General features: G+C 50.0%; 1 protein-coding gene across 1 annotated transcript in view; it reads right to left on the reverse strand.

Annotated features, from left to right (window-relative positions):
• ACSS1 (acyl-CoA synthetase short chain family member 1) overlaps nucleotides 1-7,593 on the reverse strand; it is a 33,749-nt gene extending 26,156 nt beyond the window's left edge. The window contains 8 exon segments of the mRNA XM_029964854.1: nucleotides 3,369-3,466; nucleotides 6,630-6,659; nucleotides 6,661-6,705; nucleotides 6,707-6,745; nucleotides 6,747-6,797; nucleotides 6,800-6,838; nucleotides 6,841-6,913; nucleotides 7,436-7,593. Coding sequence (XP_029820714.1) covers nucleotides 3,369-3,466; nucleotides 6,630-6,659; nucleotides 6,661-6,705; nucleotides 6,707-6,745; nucleotides 6,747-6,797; nucleotides 6,800-6,838; nucleotides 6,841-6,913; nucleotides 7,436-7,593 — 533 coding nt within the window.
• Between the last annotated feature and the right edge of the window lie 9,965 nt (nucleotides 7,594-17,558).

Genomic DNA, 17,558 nt, shown 5'->3' on the forward strand with positions numbered 1-17,558 from the left:
ACTTCCCTACCACTGGAGTTTCAGTGGTTTAGCCTCCGGAGAGCCAGACATCTTGACAACTGATTGGCATGCTTTGTCCTCACTTTGCTGACTGCAGCCACCAAATCCCAGGAGGGTTGTATTCCCTGTTGTCACAAAGCAGTAAAAAAGCAAGTCTTCTGCCTTCCCATTCAAAATTGGAGATAATTTGAAAGTTAGCTAAATATCCACTTTATAGAAATGAAACCCAGAAGGGGGAAAAAGCAAGAGGGGCCAGGGAATTTTTTTTCCTGAAAGGCTTGAGTTGCATCAGCTAGAGAGACTGGACAAAACTCAGCAGTGAAAAAGATCATCACAACTGAGCTTGTAAGGGCAGCACTCATCTATTCATGTGAAAATGAAATGTTTCACCTATGGTTTTGTGTACTTTTGCCAATCAGGAGATGTTTGGATTCTTCTCCTCGCACAGAGCACTTGAACTCTGCTGCACAAGTACAACCCACCTTGCTGACAAGTTTCACAGGGATGTAGGCTGATTCATGGCATAGCTCAGCTGCTCTTTGCCCACTGCAAGTGAGGCAGTTAGTGGGGCAGCAGAGGCAAATGGAGGCTCTTATTTCTTCCAAAGATGACCAAGCTGGGACAGCACTTTCCAGTGCAGCTGTGTTTCTTGCCAATGCACAGAGGAGGTCCCACTGATGGAGGCTTTCCCCTTCCTCAGGGAGGAGAAAGCCTGTTCCAGCCCTTTTCCTGTATAGCCACGTTCTTCCTTTGCAGGCTGTGATGGGAACAGGGCCAGCACTCAGCTGTTTTCTTGCCCCTGACAACTACCCAGAGAAGGGAGAGCACCCATGCCAGCAGCTGCATCTTTCCTTGTGTCACACAGGGCTTATCTATAAGGAGAAGTAGCTCAAAGCAGCAGGCTTTGCAAAGCAGATAATGTAAAAAAAATGGTGTCTTGCACTCCTCTGCATGCAAGCCCTGGACAGCACTCTCCCAGTTGAGGTTCCATGACCTTACTCAAAGCTGGTCCATAAGCAGTGCCCAAATTAAAGGCTTTAACTTCCTAGAGTGCTACTGTAACACTACTATCCCATTAACAGCACATTCAGATCCTAAGGAAAGGAGCCTATCTCCTCTGCCAAAGACAGATGTCCAGCATCCCTCTCATTTCCTCTTTAGGCTGAGGGTGGTGTGCAGAGACTACCCTGCTACAGAAGCCTCACAGAGGGACTACTCCAGCAGCATCTCAGCTTCTGGGCCATCTCCTTCTCTCATATGCTTTCCCTTACAAAATTCCTAGCTCAAATAAGGCACTACTGCAAAAAGTTTTCAACTAAGCTCAGCAGCAAAGGGAGGTAAGTGCCAACACACCTTGGAGAAACATTACTGCACCATTTAAAACCTGCAACAATGCAGCTCAATGATCACAGAAAATGCAAAATTTTTTACTCTCTTCTTGTGTACATACCCATTCAGTATCACTGCTCTCAACAATACTATTCCTGGTTTAATGAGATAAGCAGAGAACCAAGTGACCTGTTTTATCGAGTGGTAGGACCAAAGTCTCTTGAGAAACAGGAACATGGCTCTCAAACACAGGAAGAAGTTTGAAAACAGAAGTTGTCAACTTGTCTTTCACTTGGATGTTCTACTCTCTGGTACTAGTTACTGTATCTTTGTAACACTGCACAAAGAGGGGTTTAGACATGGGTTACTTGTCTTCATGTTTTCAGGCTGAAAATATACTTTCTTCCAAATGCATTTTATCATGGCCAGGAAAAAATCCAGTTCTGTTGCTGTTAAGAAAGGCCTTTCTATATCTCCAGAGATCCCGAGAAGATGGTTTGAGTGTCTGGAGCAGCTCAGCCCATTTCAAGTAGCACAGCCCAAGGGAGAGGCTAGAGTTGCCTTGAAGGAGGCTGTGCTATCTGTTGGGCTGCTCTCCTTATCTGAGCACAGTTTTCACCTCTGAACCACCCCAAGTTTTCATGCCTGATGCATAAGGAGAGACGTAAAAGTAGATAAACCTGGGAGAAAAACATATTGTACATAAACAATTAAAGGGAAAAACCTTTGGCCTTTTTTTTACCATCAGAATGGCAAAAGCAAGACTCAAAGCATTTAGCCAAGATACCCAGTTTGTTACAACACATTTACATCATAGCATGCCTAAACATTCTCTCAAATAACAATACCAAGATTAAAACCAATGCACTCTTTCAATGCAGCTTTATATCAGGTAGTGTTTATTTCTGTTGCATGAAGCACTAACCTCTCATAATTATTTGTACAGTCACTCCTTCCTGCTGACTAGCTTCTTCACTCCAATGAATTATGCTTTCAAGTGCTTTAATAAAGCCTGGAGGTGAACCAGACCACCAGAACCTATTCAGACTCAAGGACCTCCAAGAGTCCCAACAAGCTCCAGAAAACATTCTTTAAAAGTCTGATGCCAGGACTTTCTACGTCTCCTTTGCTTTCTGAACCAGGACATCACACATCTGGCTCCCTGAGATTCAGCAGATCAAACTTTTGGCTCCTTAAAACATGCACTGAGAAACATACATTCTGGGAAAGCTTTAATTCTCAGTAGAGAGACAGATGACGTAAAAGGCATCCTTGTAGGCAGGACTGTCTCCTAAATGAGGGCACATAGCAAGGAGAAGAGAAATATGCTTGAAAACTGCCATATTCGAACAAACCCTAAAATCTATAGCAGCAATTGCAAATCAGTGTCACTCAGAGCAGCTCAAGGTTGCTCTAAACTGCACTAAGGATGGAGAAGAGGAACATGGGGAGCTTAAAATCCCCTCCAGCCAGGGCTCAGTATCATGCTCTTGACCATCAACACGTTTGCACCAAGTCATTTGCTGCTGTGCTGAAAGCAAAAGCTGCTCACAGAAATTTTCCCGTGAACACCTCTAACAAGCAAAACTGGCAGGTTTTTTCCCAGCAAGAGTTAAAAAAACCCCAAGCCTTTCTCTTCTAAAAGAAGAGAAGCCTTTCTCTCACATAGAGAAAGAGGGAACCTACAGGATGGCCTGATCAGCATCATCACCAGATGATGTGCCAGATCTCAATCTGAAATTTTCAGTAGCTGCCACTAACTTACATCCACTGTACCTCTGACCTCGTACTACATACAGGTATCTAAAATCAGGGAACCCTCCCCACGAAGAACCCAAAGGAAGAATATAATTTCTCAGTGGCAACACGGCTTCGTTTTTCAGGAGCTATTTCATCATGATACAACAACCTCAAATGCTGTGGTCCCATGTCCTATGTGCTGGGAGTACCTTGGAAGAAAGCAGAGTTTCACAGAGGTCCCACTTCCCGCTCCCCCAACACTGCCAGGCATCATAAAGCATCTTGAGAAGGTGCCATACCTGTAAGTGACGTGCACTGCAGTGCCAGGCTCATCTCTCTCCCAAATCAAAGCCACTCTGTTCGGAGACTTTTCAACGTGTTGATCCAAGCAATTTACTGTAAAAAAACCCAAAGGTTTAAACAAAGCCTGATCACATGCAAGGTGCTCTGTAAACTTAACTTGGTCAAGAGTAACAGCAAGCTAGTGCAAGAAGAAACATCAGTTGTTAGCTCAGTAGGCACACATTCATGTAAAACAGCATTTGCAGTTCTAGTAAAGCTGTACAACAAATACTACACTTAATTGGCACAGCTGCCTTAGAGATGGCAACCCCATGAGAGGCCATCGCTGATTCAGCTCAGCTTAGCTCCACTGGCTAAGCTTAAGCCAGCCCAAATCTTTCCTCTGCTCCCAGTAGCACAAAGATGAGACACCCTTTTGATGTTTGTGCTCCCCAGAGCAGCATTTCACTACATAAATACGACAGACTGTCTTCCCCAGCTTGCACGTTTAGCACTGCACCATTTGGATTTTCTAATAAACCTCAGGTGACACGTTTTCTTCCAGGGTATAAGAGAAGAGCTGAATCACAGCTAAATGAAAATATCTAAAACTGTAGGATCTAGGGCAAACTCCGAGTACAAACATCTACAAATTACCAGACACGTGGGAAAGATTAACATGTCTCAAGCTATGTACTACACCTATTTAAAAGGTAATTGTATGTCTTTACATTTTAAGGCACATTTCTCCCCCTCAACAACTTGAGGTAGAGGACTTAGGGAGAGCAATCAACCTGAAGAAATTTAGAGAATCCATACAAGAAATCCGCCTGCACGTCCAGTAGCAAGTTGCCTGATGGTTAGAGAGCATCCTTGTAAAGTATTAATTCCAAGCCTATACAATACTTGCTTATTGCATTGTAATCTTTCAAAGGCAGTTACTTTATTTCAATAGATAACTACTAAAAAGCAGTCAGGGACACTGCCACATAATTCAGAGAAAACTCTTCTAAAAATTGCTGAGTTTCAGATCATATTTCCTGGAAATATTAATACTGGTCGGAAAGGATTTCATTTTTCCAGATAAATTAAGTGCCACAAAACCTGTGTACTGCAGCCAGGGAGTCAGCTTTGGCTTTTTTGTGATCGCACCACCACATGGAGGGTAGGAATGAGCCCATAAAGGTGTGCAAAGAAAGAAGTCTCTCAGAATTCAACACATTTCATTACAAGTCCAAGTGTCAATCTCAGAAATTTGCAAATGCAGTCTTCTGCCAGTTAAGTCTTTTATTTTTAATGTAAAATCCTGCAGTAATACTGTAAAGGAGATAAAGCAATTTCTTAACCCATCCTAACGCAAGAGGACGAAAGCTCCAGTGGGGAATGCTTTAAGCAGTTACACACTGGTTTCCTCTACTCCCCATCCATAGCCAATTGGATCTGCTGCAGCTTGGTCCACAACACACTGCAACTCCCACCTCCAAGCTCCTTGCATCAACACCCTCACATATTGCACCATACTACAGTAAATCACATTAAGGGGTATTCATTGCCCAAGCAGCATTTCTTACTCACAAGCAGCCACATTGGCCTTCAGAGGGAATTTCTGCTGCAGAAATCCCCAGCTGAGCCAAGTGAGAGCTTTAGCTCTGTGCTCAGTAAGAACCAGCAGGTGAACCAGAGCCAAATGCTATTATTTGCTTCCTGATCTTAGGCTTACAAGAACCTTTTGCTCATTTTACAAAATAGAATTAAGTGGCCTTCCCCTTACTATTATATCCTAGTGGTTTTTCCATATGTTGCTTCCTTGACAACACTCAGAAACAATTCATTTCAGTAAGACATGCTCCCAAGACAGTGTTCTGGCTGGAAATGCAGTAGTTTGCCAGATTATTCTCCTGCCCAGGAGTTACAGTGCAATAAATCCAGAAGCACTGAAGCTCACAGGTCCCCAAATCCTATCGCAAGGTCCCTCCAAAAAGGTATCAGATGACTTGGTTGCACAAGGTTCAGCTGTGCTGGGAGGTGAGCACACAAGAGGTTCTGGGTCAGGGACCTGAACTGTTGCCGTGTTTCTGTAGCCAGTGTTCAAACTGAGACGAAGGGAGCCCCCTAACAGAAAAACAGTCACTTGGCTGTGCCCAAGTACCATCTTCATCATGCTTGAAAAGAAAACCAGGAATAGCAAACCTGTTTAATTCTGTGCATCTGTTTCAAAGGTCTACGATTTCTTTTTACATGTGCAAAGAAAACTATATGGCATTTAGTGCCTGCTGAAGAACCAGACCCAAGGTATGATCTAAAATTTGCATTTCAGAGATCTGACATAGGATTCAGAAGAGGGTGTTGATCCCACTCCACAGAAGAAAGAAACAGATCTCTGTAAGTCTCTGCTCAGACAAGACCTTTGTTTCAAGAGGAATTAATGAAGACAATAGCCTGCCTAAAATCCTCTGACTGCTGGGTGCCAGAACCAGGGCTGTACACACATCTCCATAAACTTGGGATCCACTGCTGGGAATCATCTCCTGGGAGGAGATGCTCCCATATGTTCTGGAAGACCTAAGGAGGGTTTCCTCTTTTACTGTGAAAAAAAACGGTGTCCAGAGATGTCACCGTTACTGCACTACTGAACCGGTAGTGCTGATTCAAGCACTGTCGCAGGAACGGGAAATGAAGGTCAGAAACGAACATCCCTGTTAAAAGACTTCACCACTGAGTTGTACCCTAGGTGGGACTGGGGCTCATTCCCACTGGGCATGGCCACGGCACAGAAGAGACTTCAAGGCAGATACGGCCAGGATGAAAGTCAAGGGCAGTGAGGACAGTCGTGGAGAATTTTACTCTTGCTTCACGTTAAGTGGTGAAGTCGGAAGAAAGGAACAAGATCCTCGTTCTAAAGAGAAAAAACCTTGCCGCTTCTGCCTCAAAAGACTGGGATTCGCACCGTTCGCCACCTGTGGATCATCTTAAGCCACCACGGGAAGCCGAAGCCGGCAGCGCCGAAGCCGGGGCATTTCTGCCGGCCCGGCAACAGGGGTGCGGCCGATCTCCGCCGATCGGAGGGCGAGAGGCTTAGCCGGGTTTAATCCCGGCTTCGGATTTTCTCCCCGCTTCCAGCATTTCGCAACTCCCTGCTGGTTTCTTCCCAGCGCTGCCCAACCGAACTCCTCGTCTTCCCCCCCAAAAGAGGGGCGCTGGCGAAACCGGGCCCTCGGGACGGCTCCCGGGCAGCCCGACGGCGGCAGCGGGCGTGCCGCGGGGGGGACGCCTTACGCCGAGACGTTGAGGCGGCCCCCGAGGCACCAAGCGGGCTGTGCCGGCGGGCCGGCCGGGCTGGCAGGCCGTGTGGAAAAGGGCTGTCCCAGCGCAGCAACCCCCGCGCCAAGTCCGCCCCAAAACCCGGCGGGGTCGCGGGCCGCCTGCTCCTGCGCAGGCCCGGTACCGCTCCGGGTGGCGCGCACGCGGGGGCTCCCGCCCTCGCTGCTAGCGGCGCCGGGCCCGCGACCAGGACGGTCCCAGAGGGTGCGGAGGGCTGAGGGCGCACAGCGCCCCGTCCGGGCTGCGGCCAAGCCGCCAATGGGCTCAGCCCTGCGCGCCGGTGGAGCCCTACGCGCCGCGACCCGGCCCAGGAACGGCCCGGAACAGCCCCGGCCCGCCGGGAGGGGCGCGAGACCGGCCTGATGGGGAGGGGCTGCCCGGATCCGTGGCGGCCCTCGGAGCGCCGCACCCGGGAACACCCCGCACGACCGGGAGTGCCCTGCACCCGGGGACACCCTGCACCTGAGGACACCCAGCACGACCGGGAGTGCCCTGCACCCGGGGACACCCCGCACCTTAGGACACCCCGCACCCCGGGGCCACCCGCACCGCCGGGAGCTCCCCGCACCCCCGGACACCCAGCACGACCGGGAGTGCCCTGCACCCGGGGTCACCTCGCACCTGGGGACAGCCTGTAGGCACATGGGCCCTCATACACCACCAAACACATGGCTGTCATACCTCTGACCCCTCTTTGCTCAAAATGAGGTGACTCTAAGTGGGTTCACTTTTTGCTTGGCAGCCCTGCGAGCACCGTCGTTACCACAACGTGGAGCTCCTAGTTTTGGTTATCATTCCTTCCTCCATATTAGTGTAAGGACCAGGTTTAACCCGTACTTCGTGATGGAAACCCTCAACAATGAGTAGCGAGGTTTCAGAGCAGGTAACACAGAGCTTATTCTCTCTGCATAGCAGGGACATGCCCTTTGCTGGCTTGAAGAAGCTAATTCTTTTAGGCAGTTTGGTCCAGCCTCCCAGCATGGAGTTTGAAAACTCCTATTAGAGGAGCAAGGTCTGGGCATCCTTTAGAAGTGCCAAACTTCCTGAGCACTGCTCACTCTCAGAGTTTGGGTAGACAAAACACGTCATCTTCAAGATTAAAAACTTGAGATTACTCTATATGCCACGAAGCTTTTTCTGGCAGTGGTAGAGACAAATAGTGTTTTCTATGACTTTTTTCCCCCCCTGTTCTAGAAATATCACCAGATACTTTATCAGGTATAATACAGATTTGATCAGGATTCGTATTTCTGGCACTTCTACACTTTTCATCTGTGCTTTATACGTAACAAACAAGAATAAATGCACTCTTCCTCGTAAAGCTGGCATTAGCGCATTGCTTCTGAAGTTCGATATTCCTTCCTTGTGTTTTAAATACCAGTTTGGCTTTGCACAAGTCTTAAGTTCCAAGCAGCAGCACGTGTGCCACCTGGTGCCAGACAGGAGCATGGAGAGCACTGCAGCTCTCATTTCGTTTGCCTAAGGATTACTCAAAAGCTTTCTGTCAAAAACGACTTACAGGCAAATCCCACTCCTTTCAGGATTTCAGAGGAAAGCTTTTCACAAAACAAGCAAATGAGTTGTCGAAAAAAATAAAGCATGAATTTAAATTCTTTGGCCTTAAACCCTAGCTGCTTCATTTGCAGACCTTGAAATCCTCTGGGAATGGTGCCCTTCTCTGGTTTTCTTCCACATAAGGCTGATTTTCCTTCTCCACTACCAAGTTTTATTTTGCTGATGATTCACCATAACATCCCCCACTCTCAAATTTTGACTTTTTCCTCGAAGCAAGCCATGGCCAGCAGCAACACAAATCCAGCCTGGAGGCCACCTGATCACCCTTTTCAGCTGGGTTGCTGAGCAGAACAAGCACAACCCCAAATCTCCTTTCTTGCCTCCAAAAGAGCTGAGGAGAGGGGAAAAGCATCCTTGAGATTTTGAAATGCCTACTTATCCTAGCTATGGCTTTCTGGCAGTGAAAGCTGGCATCAGGCTGTTGACTTTTTGAGAACCAAAGAGTGTTACAGCAGTTCTCATTCTTAAGTTTGTAGCTTGAGTATGCCAGGAAAGGCTGGTGCATAACCTAACACAGGTTATAGAATTGCTTCCTGTGCTCATTGTGTCTACATTCTTAGGGCCCTGTTGGCATTATGGAGTCCAAACGTCAATGGTGGTGGTACCAGCTCTGGAGAAGTCCAGTTACTGTTATCTGAAAATGCCACCTGCTACAGCAGCTCCCAAAGGCTTGTGGCTGCCAGGGCAGAAGTCATTCCCTGCTGCAGCCAGGTCCCCTGGCACAATCTCCCAGACCAGCCAGGCAACCCCACTGCCCTGCAAAACATTTTAGCAGATAACAGGGTCACCTGCTGAATAGCTGCAGCTATTGTATTAAGGGCTTTCTGTGCTGGTATCATGGCAGGCACTGATGAACAAAGTTAGTAGCATTTTGAGTAGGGGGTGAGTTTGGCTACCAACTGTCCGTGGGCTCATGTTGCATTTATCCCACACAACACCTCTTGCACTCTCTGGTATGACAGTCTGGAGAGCACCAGCCCTGTGCCACTGGGCAGAGAGAGAATTTCAGGGATTTCTGCTTGTGCCCCTCTGCCAGGCACAGCTATCCTATGGGCAAGCACACTGATGCTCTCTGACCATTTTGCTTTGCCTTTCTATATTTTTAATCAATTTCTCTCTATTTGACAAGAGTTATGTTTCTCAATTGCTCGTCCCCCTATTTTTCCCTTAATGACTTAAAAAGAATAAAAAGGTAATGAAATCCATGACTGCCAGTTGGTAATCGCTGTTGTGGTCCTAACTGTTCTTTCCAATGGTCTTCCCACATGGTAATGCACACAGTTGATATCTGATTCCACAAAGAAAGTCAGGGTCAGGCAAAAACACCACTATAGAGCTATGTACACAGAGGTCTGTGTTAGAAATCCTCCCAAGTCACAATTAACCAAGATTTTAATAAAATCTTTCGATCATTTTTAGCTACATTTGTGCCTGCAGAAGAAATTGGATGTGTTCCCATGTTCCAGCAGGTTTCTGAACCCATTAAGCTCCATCTGCATAAGAGCAGATTCAGAGGGAGGAAAACCAGGGATGAAATAAAGCTAAAATGCAGTTGTTCAGGTATCACTTTAACTCAGTGGCACAGATCAGCATGGAGCTTGGGTCCAAAGCAACAGGAACTACAGCAGCTTTGAAGGAGGAGAGTGCTTGAGCTAGTCTGGTATGTGAATGTTTGCCAGATCTGCTCACATCTGGCCAACTCTAACATTATTGCACCATCTAGAAAACATCTAACTCACAAGACTGAGCATAGTTTCCCTTAAACTGGCTTCAAGGTTTGCATTTGCTGTACACAGTATAAACAACACTTAAAAGTGTTAAAAAAGTAATGAACAAAAATGCCTTTCTTCCCCAAGAATGTTTCAAGATGCACGATATAAATTCATGATAGGGCTGGTGGAGACCCAGTGCCCAGCTGAGCACAGAGGCAGATGCAGCACATGGTGCCTCTCAGGACTAAGGTGCAGAACCAGCCCTGTGCCAAGAAGCAGGAGAGTGCAAGTACCTGCTGTGCAAGGTCTGGCTGCAGTGCATGGCACAGGGCATGGCTGCCACACACACAGTGGTGCTGCATGGTGCAGGAGCACCCTGCAGTGTTGGTCATAGACGTGTCCGGTGCTACTCCACCCTGTCTGTCCAGAGTCCACAGACATCATTTCATGTTTGACAACAGAGAACTGATGCCTCAGTGGCACTACTTAGACCCCAATACCTAGAGCACTGTTGGCTTCCTTCTCCTCAGGAGACTCCTTGCCACCAGTGGGATGATATGGTGGTCAGTAGCAAGAGATCACTGCTTTTGCTGGGTATGCTTCTCTGCTAATGCTCATAGTCTCCATTGTACCTGTCATTTGTCTGGTCAAGCCATCAGCTGTCCCATTCTCAAGTTTTCTGCTTAAGTTTGGATTTCAAACCAAGGGGATTCAGTGCTGTTGCTGATACTGATCAACCCTGAACTTCCCTCCCCATTGGCTCCTGCACCAGGAGTCTGCACTGGTTTTGCTATGTGCTTTGTTCCAAAAAGTCCTTGTTGATGAATCATCACATTACACTGGCTTCCTCTTGGGCAGTACTTGGGCTGCCCAACCTGAGGGTGGACTGAAGGCTCCAGCATCAAACCTTTCCATCCCCTCCAGCTTGGTACTGACGTTCTGGGCTCAGTGTTCACATATGTCAGAGACCCTTTCATGGGCTGCTGCCTGGTGGAAACGATTGAAGAGGTTAGGAAACCTCCAGTTATCACTTGACCTTCACTTCAGCTCATAAACTGGCATTGCCTTCTCATTTCAATTAAGATCAGAGACACAGGTTGCAACATAAATGTGACTGAAAGAAAAACCACTTTCCAAGGAGAGGGGTGGAGGGACACAGGTAGCGTAGAGTGAAGTCTCTTCACCCCTGGAGGTCTTCCAAACAGGCCTGGACAAGTCCCTGTCCTAATTCTGAAGTTAGCTCTGCCACCAAGGCAAGGCTTTCCCCAGCCAGGGCCCAGGTGGATGCAATGGTGGCAGAAAGGTTCAACCAAAAGCTCAAGTCACAGGCAAGTTTGTGGTGATGAGAGAGGTGTGAGATCAAGCCAAGTAGTCAATTAGTGGATCAGGTCCAGTGATGGTAGCCTGGCTCAGACACTTACCAGTGATTCCTAGACAGGCCTATAATGACAAGACAGTTTCAAGATCAATCCAGGATGTCTATCTGCAGGTCCAGGTCCATGGACAGGTACAGATATGGCTGAGCTGGAGATCAGTACAGCATTTCTCAGACACGGACTGAAGACTAAAGTGAAATGGAGCTCATGAGCCCACTGGGTAGGGTGTGGGCAGAGCTCTTGGTGAGGCGGGTAGGGGCCATTAAGGTTTATTAGTGCCCTCAGGACCATGATAATCTCTTTCAATCCAACTCTGCCACTGGGTGTGTTCTTGGTGCTCCATCAGCATAGAGGTCTGAAGGGCACCAAGAAGCATGTAAGATGGCCTTTTGGGGGAGGACAGCTCCTGTAACTCCTTTTGTTTTGCCTGCTTCCCTTGCTTCTCAAACCGAGGAGCATGAGCCAGTGCTTGGGAATACAAGTGATAGGGTCTTGACTTGCAGCACAGGGAGCTCACATGGCAACTTCCAATTATCTCTCAATCATACACCTGGAGTGACAGGCACCTGGGTACGAGGGTGCAGCTGCCAGTGAAGGGTTGTGTTACACCCTGGGACCTGGAGGATGAGCTGCTACAGGGGTGGAGATTCCCTGGAGTCTCTGCAGAATGCTTCCATTGAGCAAGCCCTCAATGCAGGAGGCCCAGGGCCACCTCCAGTCAGTGCAGGAACATCATGGGGCCCTGGTAGCCCTGTTCTCCCGGGTCTGAGTGGCTGGGGTTGGCCATAGTTGTGGTGGATCTGCCTTTGCACAAGCACGCCCACAGGTATGTCAATCTTCACAACGTATCCCCTCCGTTACCACCCTGGCCTCAAGGGACTGCTTTGGTGAGGGGAAGAGTCCTGGCTAGAAGATACGTCCTACAAGGTATTGGGGAGCACTGCAGCCCTGTGGAAGCTGGTGTGACATCTCATGCATGAGATCAGATGGGAACTTTCATCTGCGGATCAGCATCGGGTTGGGTCACTCTGGTGGGGGCAGGGAAAAAACACTGCTGTGCTGCAAGTCTTCAGAGAGGGTCTAGGAGCAGCGTCCCTTGCAGTGTGTTTTGCGCATGGGCCATGCACATCCACAATTTGGGGCATAGGTATGAAGTCCAGTTGGGCATATAGATGATTTGCCATGCACATATGGGTTGAAAGGGAATAAGAAAGCACAGCCATGCACAGGGCACAGCATATGCTTCAAGTACACCATGAGTGGCAGTGAGCTGGAGCATGGAGAATGGCACATCTCTGGAGCAGGGTGCACCTCTGGAGCTGTGCATCTCAAGGTGGGGGAACAGGAACAAGCATACTTCTTGGCTGCATGCAGGGAGAGGCTCACTTGTGGGAGCCATTTCTCTGTGTGGTGCAGTTTTGGTAGCACTGCTGCTGGACCTGTTCCCAGCCCTGGTAGGGCAAGGTCTGGCCCAGTGCAGATGGGGAACACTGATGATCCTGATGGCGCAGTGTCCGGGCCAATGCTGGTAGTGCTGGTCCTGGTCCCAGTACTGTGTCCAGCCCAGACCATGGTGGTCCTGCTATTTGTGATGCACTGTAGTGCACCAGTCCCTTGCTGGCCCTGGCCCCAGAGCACTGGGGTAAAAAACTGCAGACCAGCACTGCTAGGGCTGACTCCACCAGTCTCAGTGCAATGCAATCCAGCCCCAGAGAGATATGCTGACTCTGGTCTTGGTCCCAAAAGTGCAGTCACCCGGCCCTGTGCAGATAGTGCCAGTGCTGGTCCCAGTCCCCAGGCAGTGCAGTGTCCAGGGGCACGTTGGTGATGCCAGTGATGATCCCAGCAGCGCAGAGACGAGCACCAGTCTTCGTCCCGGCAGTGCCCGTTATCTCGCCGGCAGTGCCGGTGCCGTTCTTGATTCTAGGGCGGGGCAGCGTCGTGCCGGTCCCGTTCCCGGTCCCAGGGCTGGGCACAGCCCCGTACCACACCGGTGCGCTGCCCAGCACCCGGTGTCCCGATGCGCTGCCAGTGCCCAGCCCCTTGTTGCCGCCAGCGCGGTGCCCCGTGCCGGCTGCCGGAGGCGCGCGGGGCGGGCCGGGCGGGCCCGGCCGGGGAGGCGCCCGCGGGTGACTGTCAGGCTGATGCTGTCGGTGCGGCGCGCGGTGCATTGTGGGCAATCGCCGCCGCGCCGCCGCGGCTACCGAGGGGGAGGCATGCGCCCGGGCCGGCCCGTCCCACAGCCGCAGCCGCAGGCCCGCCACCGCGGCCGGCGGCACGCGCCCGACGAGCCGCACTGAGCTGGGCGCGGCTCGCGCATGGGCTGCCTGCGCCTGCCGCAGTCGGAAGGCGCCGGCGGCGGCGGGGGCAGGTGAGCCGGGCCGAGCCGGGCCGCAGCAGGCACGGGCGTGGGAAGAGGGAGCGGAAGGGCCCGTCCGCCGGCGGGCCGGGGAGCTGCGGGGCCGAGGACCGCACCGGGCCGCGGCCGCGCCGCGGCTGCTGCGCGGGGCACTGTGGAGGATGTAGTTCACCGCCCCCACCGGCGTCCCCTGGCAAAGAGAGAGGGTCCGCGCATGCGGGACTTCGCGTTCCAGCGTGCCGCGGAGCGGGCGCGGGCCAGTAAGCGGAGTGACGGGCGTGGCCACCAATGAGAAGGCGGGCAGGGCGGGTGGGCGAGAACCATCTGTCGCAGAGCGGCGGGTGCCGGCAGCTGCAAGTGCAGGGGCGGACGTCTGGCCCACCTCCTCGGCGGGGGGAGGCGGATGGCCCGAGGTGAGGGTCAGGCGGGGTCCGGGCGGTGCCACCCCTCAATGGCTTGTCCCTCACCCGCCGCCCCTTCACCGGCGCCCCCTGCCCGGGCCAGAGGTCCTGCGGTGCCCGGCGCGTCCCACGGTGGGGCGCGGCCGTGCCCCGCTGTGCCGTGCGGCGCCGAGCGGGGCGCCCCGCGCCAATGAGAGGCTCTGCCGGGGGAGCGGCCCCGCCGGGTGGTGCCGAGCGGGGGCCGAGTTCGAGGGCACCCGCGGCCTTCTGCCGGGCCGGGCTCCAGGGAAACCCACGGAGGGTGTCAGCGACCTCGGGAGGGGGGGCCACGTGCCGCCCGAGGCTTGGCACAGCATCCTTCCCGGGGCCACCGGGTGCCTGTTCGGCTGCATGTGGAAAGCCAGACCGTTCCGTAGAGGTCTCTGGGGAGGGAGCGTTTCCATCGCGTTACGCTGGGATAACTCCCTGGTGCTCAGGGTTGAGGCAGGAGGATGAGTTTCTTCTCTCTCGCGAGGTGGGACGTGGTGCTCTTGTGTGTAATCTCCGTGTCTGCTGCAGCCTTGGGGCTCGAAGGCTCCTGCCATTGTGTCCTTACTGCTCGTGGTGCCCAAGTTGGCATTGCTGAATGTGTCCCTAGTCATTCTGCTTTCCCTGCATTCTGGGAGAGGAGGTGTCCGGTAACCTGGGTCGGACCCACAGAGAACTCTCAAGATGAACACCATGACCTTGAAGCACATCTTGTATTTAACAGGGAACCAGAATGCTGTGTGAAGCGATGGAGTGACATTGCTGCTCAGACAGCGTTGCTGAGCTATTTGCATGCCAAATTCAAGGCCCACTGTGATTTCTGGGGGGGGTAGGGACTTCAAAACCTGTTGGTATCATGTTTCTGAACAGTCCAAACCAGCTCTATATTAATATGTTTTTCCTATATTTTTGAATTTCCTTAGGCTTGCAAGGAGGGAGTACAGACAATTTGATTGATAGAGGGAAAAGCTTTCTAATTTTACCATTTCATGTGGATTTCTTTACATTCCTTTTACTGTCACTGAAAATGCTGCCTTTTAGCAACAAATTTCTCTGAGTCACAACAGAGATTTTGAGCCCAAGGACCTTATGTTGTGTGTGCAACAGGATGTGCTAGTGCTCCCACAGCATTAATGCTTGTAAATGCTGTGCCTGTAGAGGTGCTCTGACTAAAGAGCATCAGGACTGTCTCACTAGTAGTTACTCACCACATTTCAGTGTGTCACCTTCTTTTGAGACCCGCTCTCAGTATAAGAGAGGTAGAATAGGAACAATGTGTTAATGTTTTGGCTTTTTTTCCTTTGTGTGCCAGTGATCATCCAACTCATAAGGAGCATCCTCATGCTGATATATGTGGGATTAGAAATTTTGGAGATGCAATGCTCATGAATGGTGTATGTGGTGTCCACTGCTGGTACTTTTCTATTCTGTGTGCTTTTACGTGCTTTATGATAATCTCATTCCTTAAGGAATAGGCAAAATTCCTCTTCTCTGACTGGCAAATAAAAACACTGGAATTCCCTTGTAGGACACTTTTATCAGGGATCAGTCTTGGGGACATGGGGACACCTGCCTAGCCTTTTTTTCTTAGAATAGTCATCAAGAGGAAAGTCAGATGCCCATCAATGCTCTTGGTCCTCCAGAAAGGAGTGACCTTTCCTCCAGAAAGGAGTGTCTGTGGTGTTAAGAAATCTATTTCATCAGCCCCCAGGGTTGGTGCTAATGAAGTGGTGCTGGTGGCCAATGTGTGAATTTCCTTCCTCTTCCCTCTCCACTCCAACCCCGATGTTTATTAGTGAAAGCAAGTGTATCTCTACACTGTAAAAGGCAGCACAAAGCTCTTCTCCAGTGGAAGCAATTGTTACATGTGCAGGGTCCAGAAAAACACTTTGGGAATGGCTCTTTGTCCTGGGGAGCTCCCAGATGAGATTTGTTTGCCAGAGCTCCACAGTGACCTTTCAGTAACATCGATTCACTCTGAAAACAGAGCAGGGGACAGAAAATAGGGCCATATAGGGCAATAAGGGCTTTTAAAGTCCTCAAGGGCTTTGTAAACTGTTCCCTCATTTTTAAGGGTGTGTTGGCCTTCTTGGTATCTTCTACTTTGAACATTGGAAGGCACAGCCCAATATTTGCTGGAGGGATTGTAGAAGCATTTGCTAAAAGGCTGTTTTAGCTCTGCTAGTTTACTGAACAAGATACAGAATGGACATGACTAGTGCTTCCCTCCTTCTGTCAAAAATAACCAAAAAGTGGGTATTCCTCTGAAACTTTATGAAATCCCCTTACATGTCACTGTGGGACACTGTCCAGTTGGAATACGTGTTAAGATTGCTTTGGGAGGGAGGAATAAGGAAGGCCAGCTATGAGGCCTCCCTCCCTAGGGCAGAAAAAGAATGGGAGAATCTGTTGGATATTTATTGAAGCACTAAGGAGGAGAGGTGGAAGGTGAGGGAAATGATGGGATTTTTACACCGTGTGTCTGAACCCAAATTGAGATTCCCTTGCCTGTAGGAGCCTCCCCAGCCACAAACTGGACAGTAATAGATCTTTTTGTTGTTCAGGCCAGCTCTTGATCTTCTCCACAACAGTGTCCACATACAACCTGTGTATCACACTGTTGAGACCCATGACAGGTATCCCATAAAATATGGAAAATAATAAAGCAATAACAATGTGACTTGGAACTCAATGTGTCAATAGTTTTTTTCACATAGCCTCTTCTGGTTTTTTGGAGACCGACAGATACAGCAATAGACTTGATGGGGAAAAATAAAACTGCTACAGTAACTTTTTTCATCTGTTTCACAATCTCTTAATCCCTTTTGGTCTTACCCAGTTCTGCACTGTTTTCCATTAGGCCTTCTCCACTACTCCAGAGCTGCATACATGGGAAAGGATCTTTTCTGTAGCTGAGAAGGAAGATGTTGACAGCGTGATGGACTGTAGATCTAATCAAATAAGCTGTGTTTGGAAACGCTTTCCTTTTGGTGTCAGGCTGTGTCATCTTTAATTTGGTGAACAATATGAAAGGAACAAACTGTGGATCATGGGCTGACACAAGCCAGATAGGTACAATGGGGAGCAGAGAGAATGCCTGTGGGTGCAGCTTTCCTCTTTGAAGAAACGGGGCATCCCAGCCTCATGAAAGAGATCTAGTGTCAGCCACGACAGATGGAAGTGGACTCCTCACTGTCCGTGTAACAGTGGATGTTCTGAGGCTCACAGTCAGCCCGGAGGGAGGCTGTGTTGAAAGTTTCAGTGGCCTACCAGCTGGGTCTGAAAAGACTGCAGAAGGATGAGGAGACACTGATGTCTAGTGAAAAGGTTTTGATTATAGGATCATAAATTCAACTGCTCAGGCCAAAACTCTGGATTGCTCCAGTCCTTTCCCTACCAGTGACCAAGAGACGATGCTTAAGGAAAGGCTAAGAAG

The sequence above is a fragment of the Manacus vitellinus genome, unplaced genomic scaffold, assembly GCF_001715985.3.
Source record: "Manacus vitellinus isolate BGI_N305 unplaced genomic scaffold, ASM171598v3 scaffold_81_pilon, whole genome shotgun sequence".
Lineage (NCBI taxonomy): Eukaryota > Metazoa > Chordata > Aves > Passeriformes > Pipridae > Manacus > Manacus vitellinus.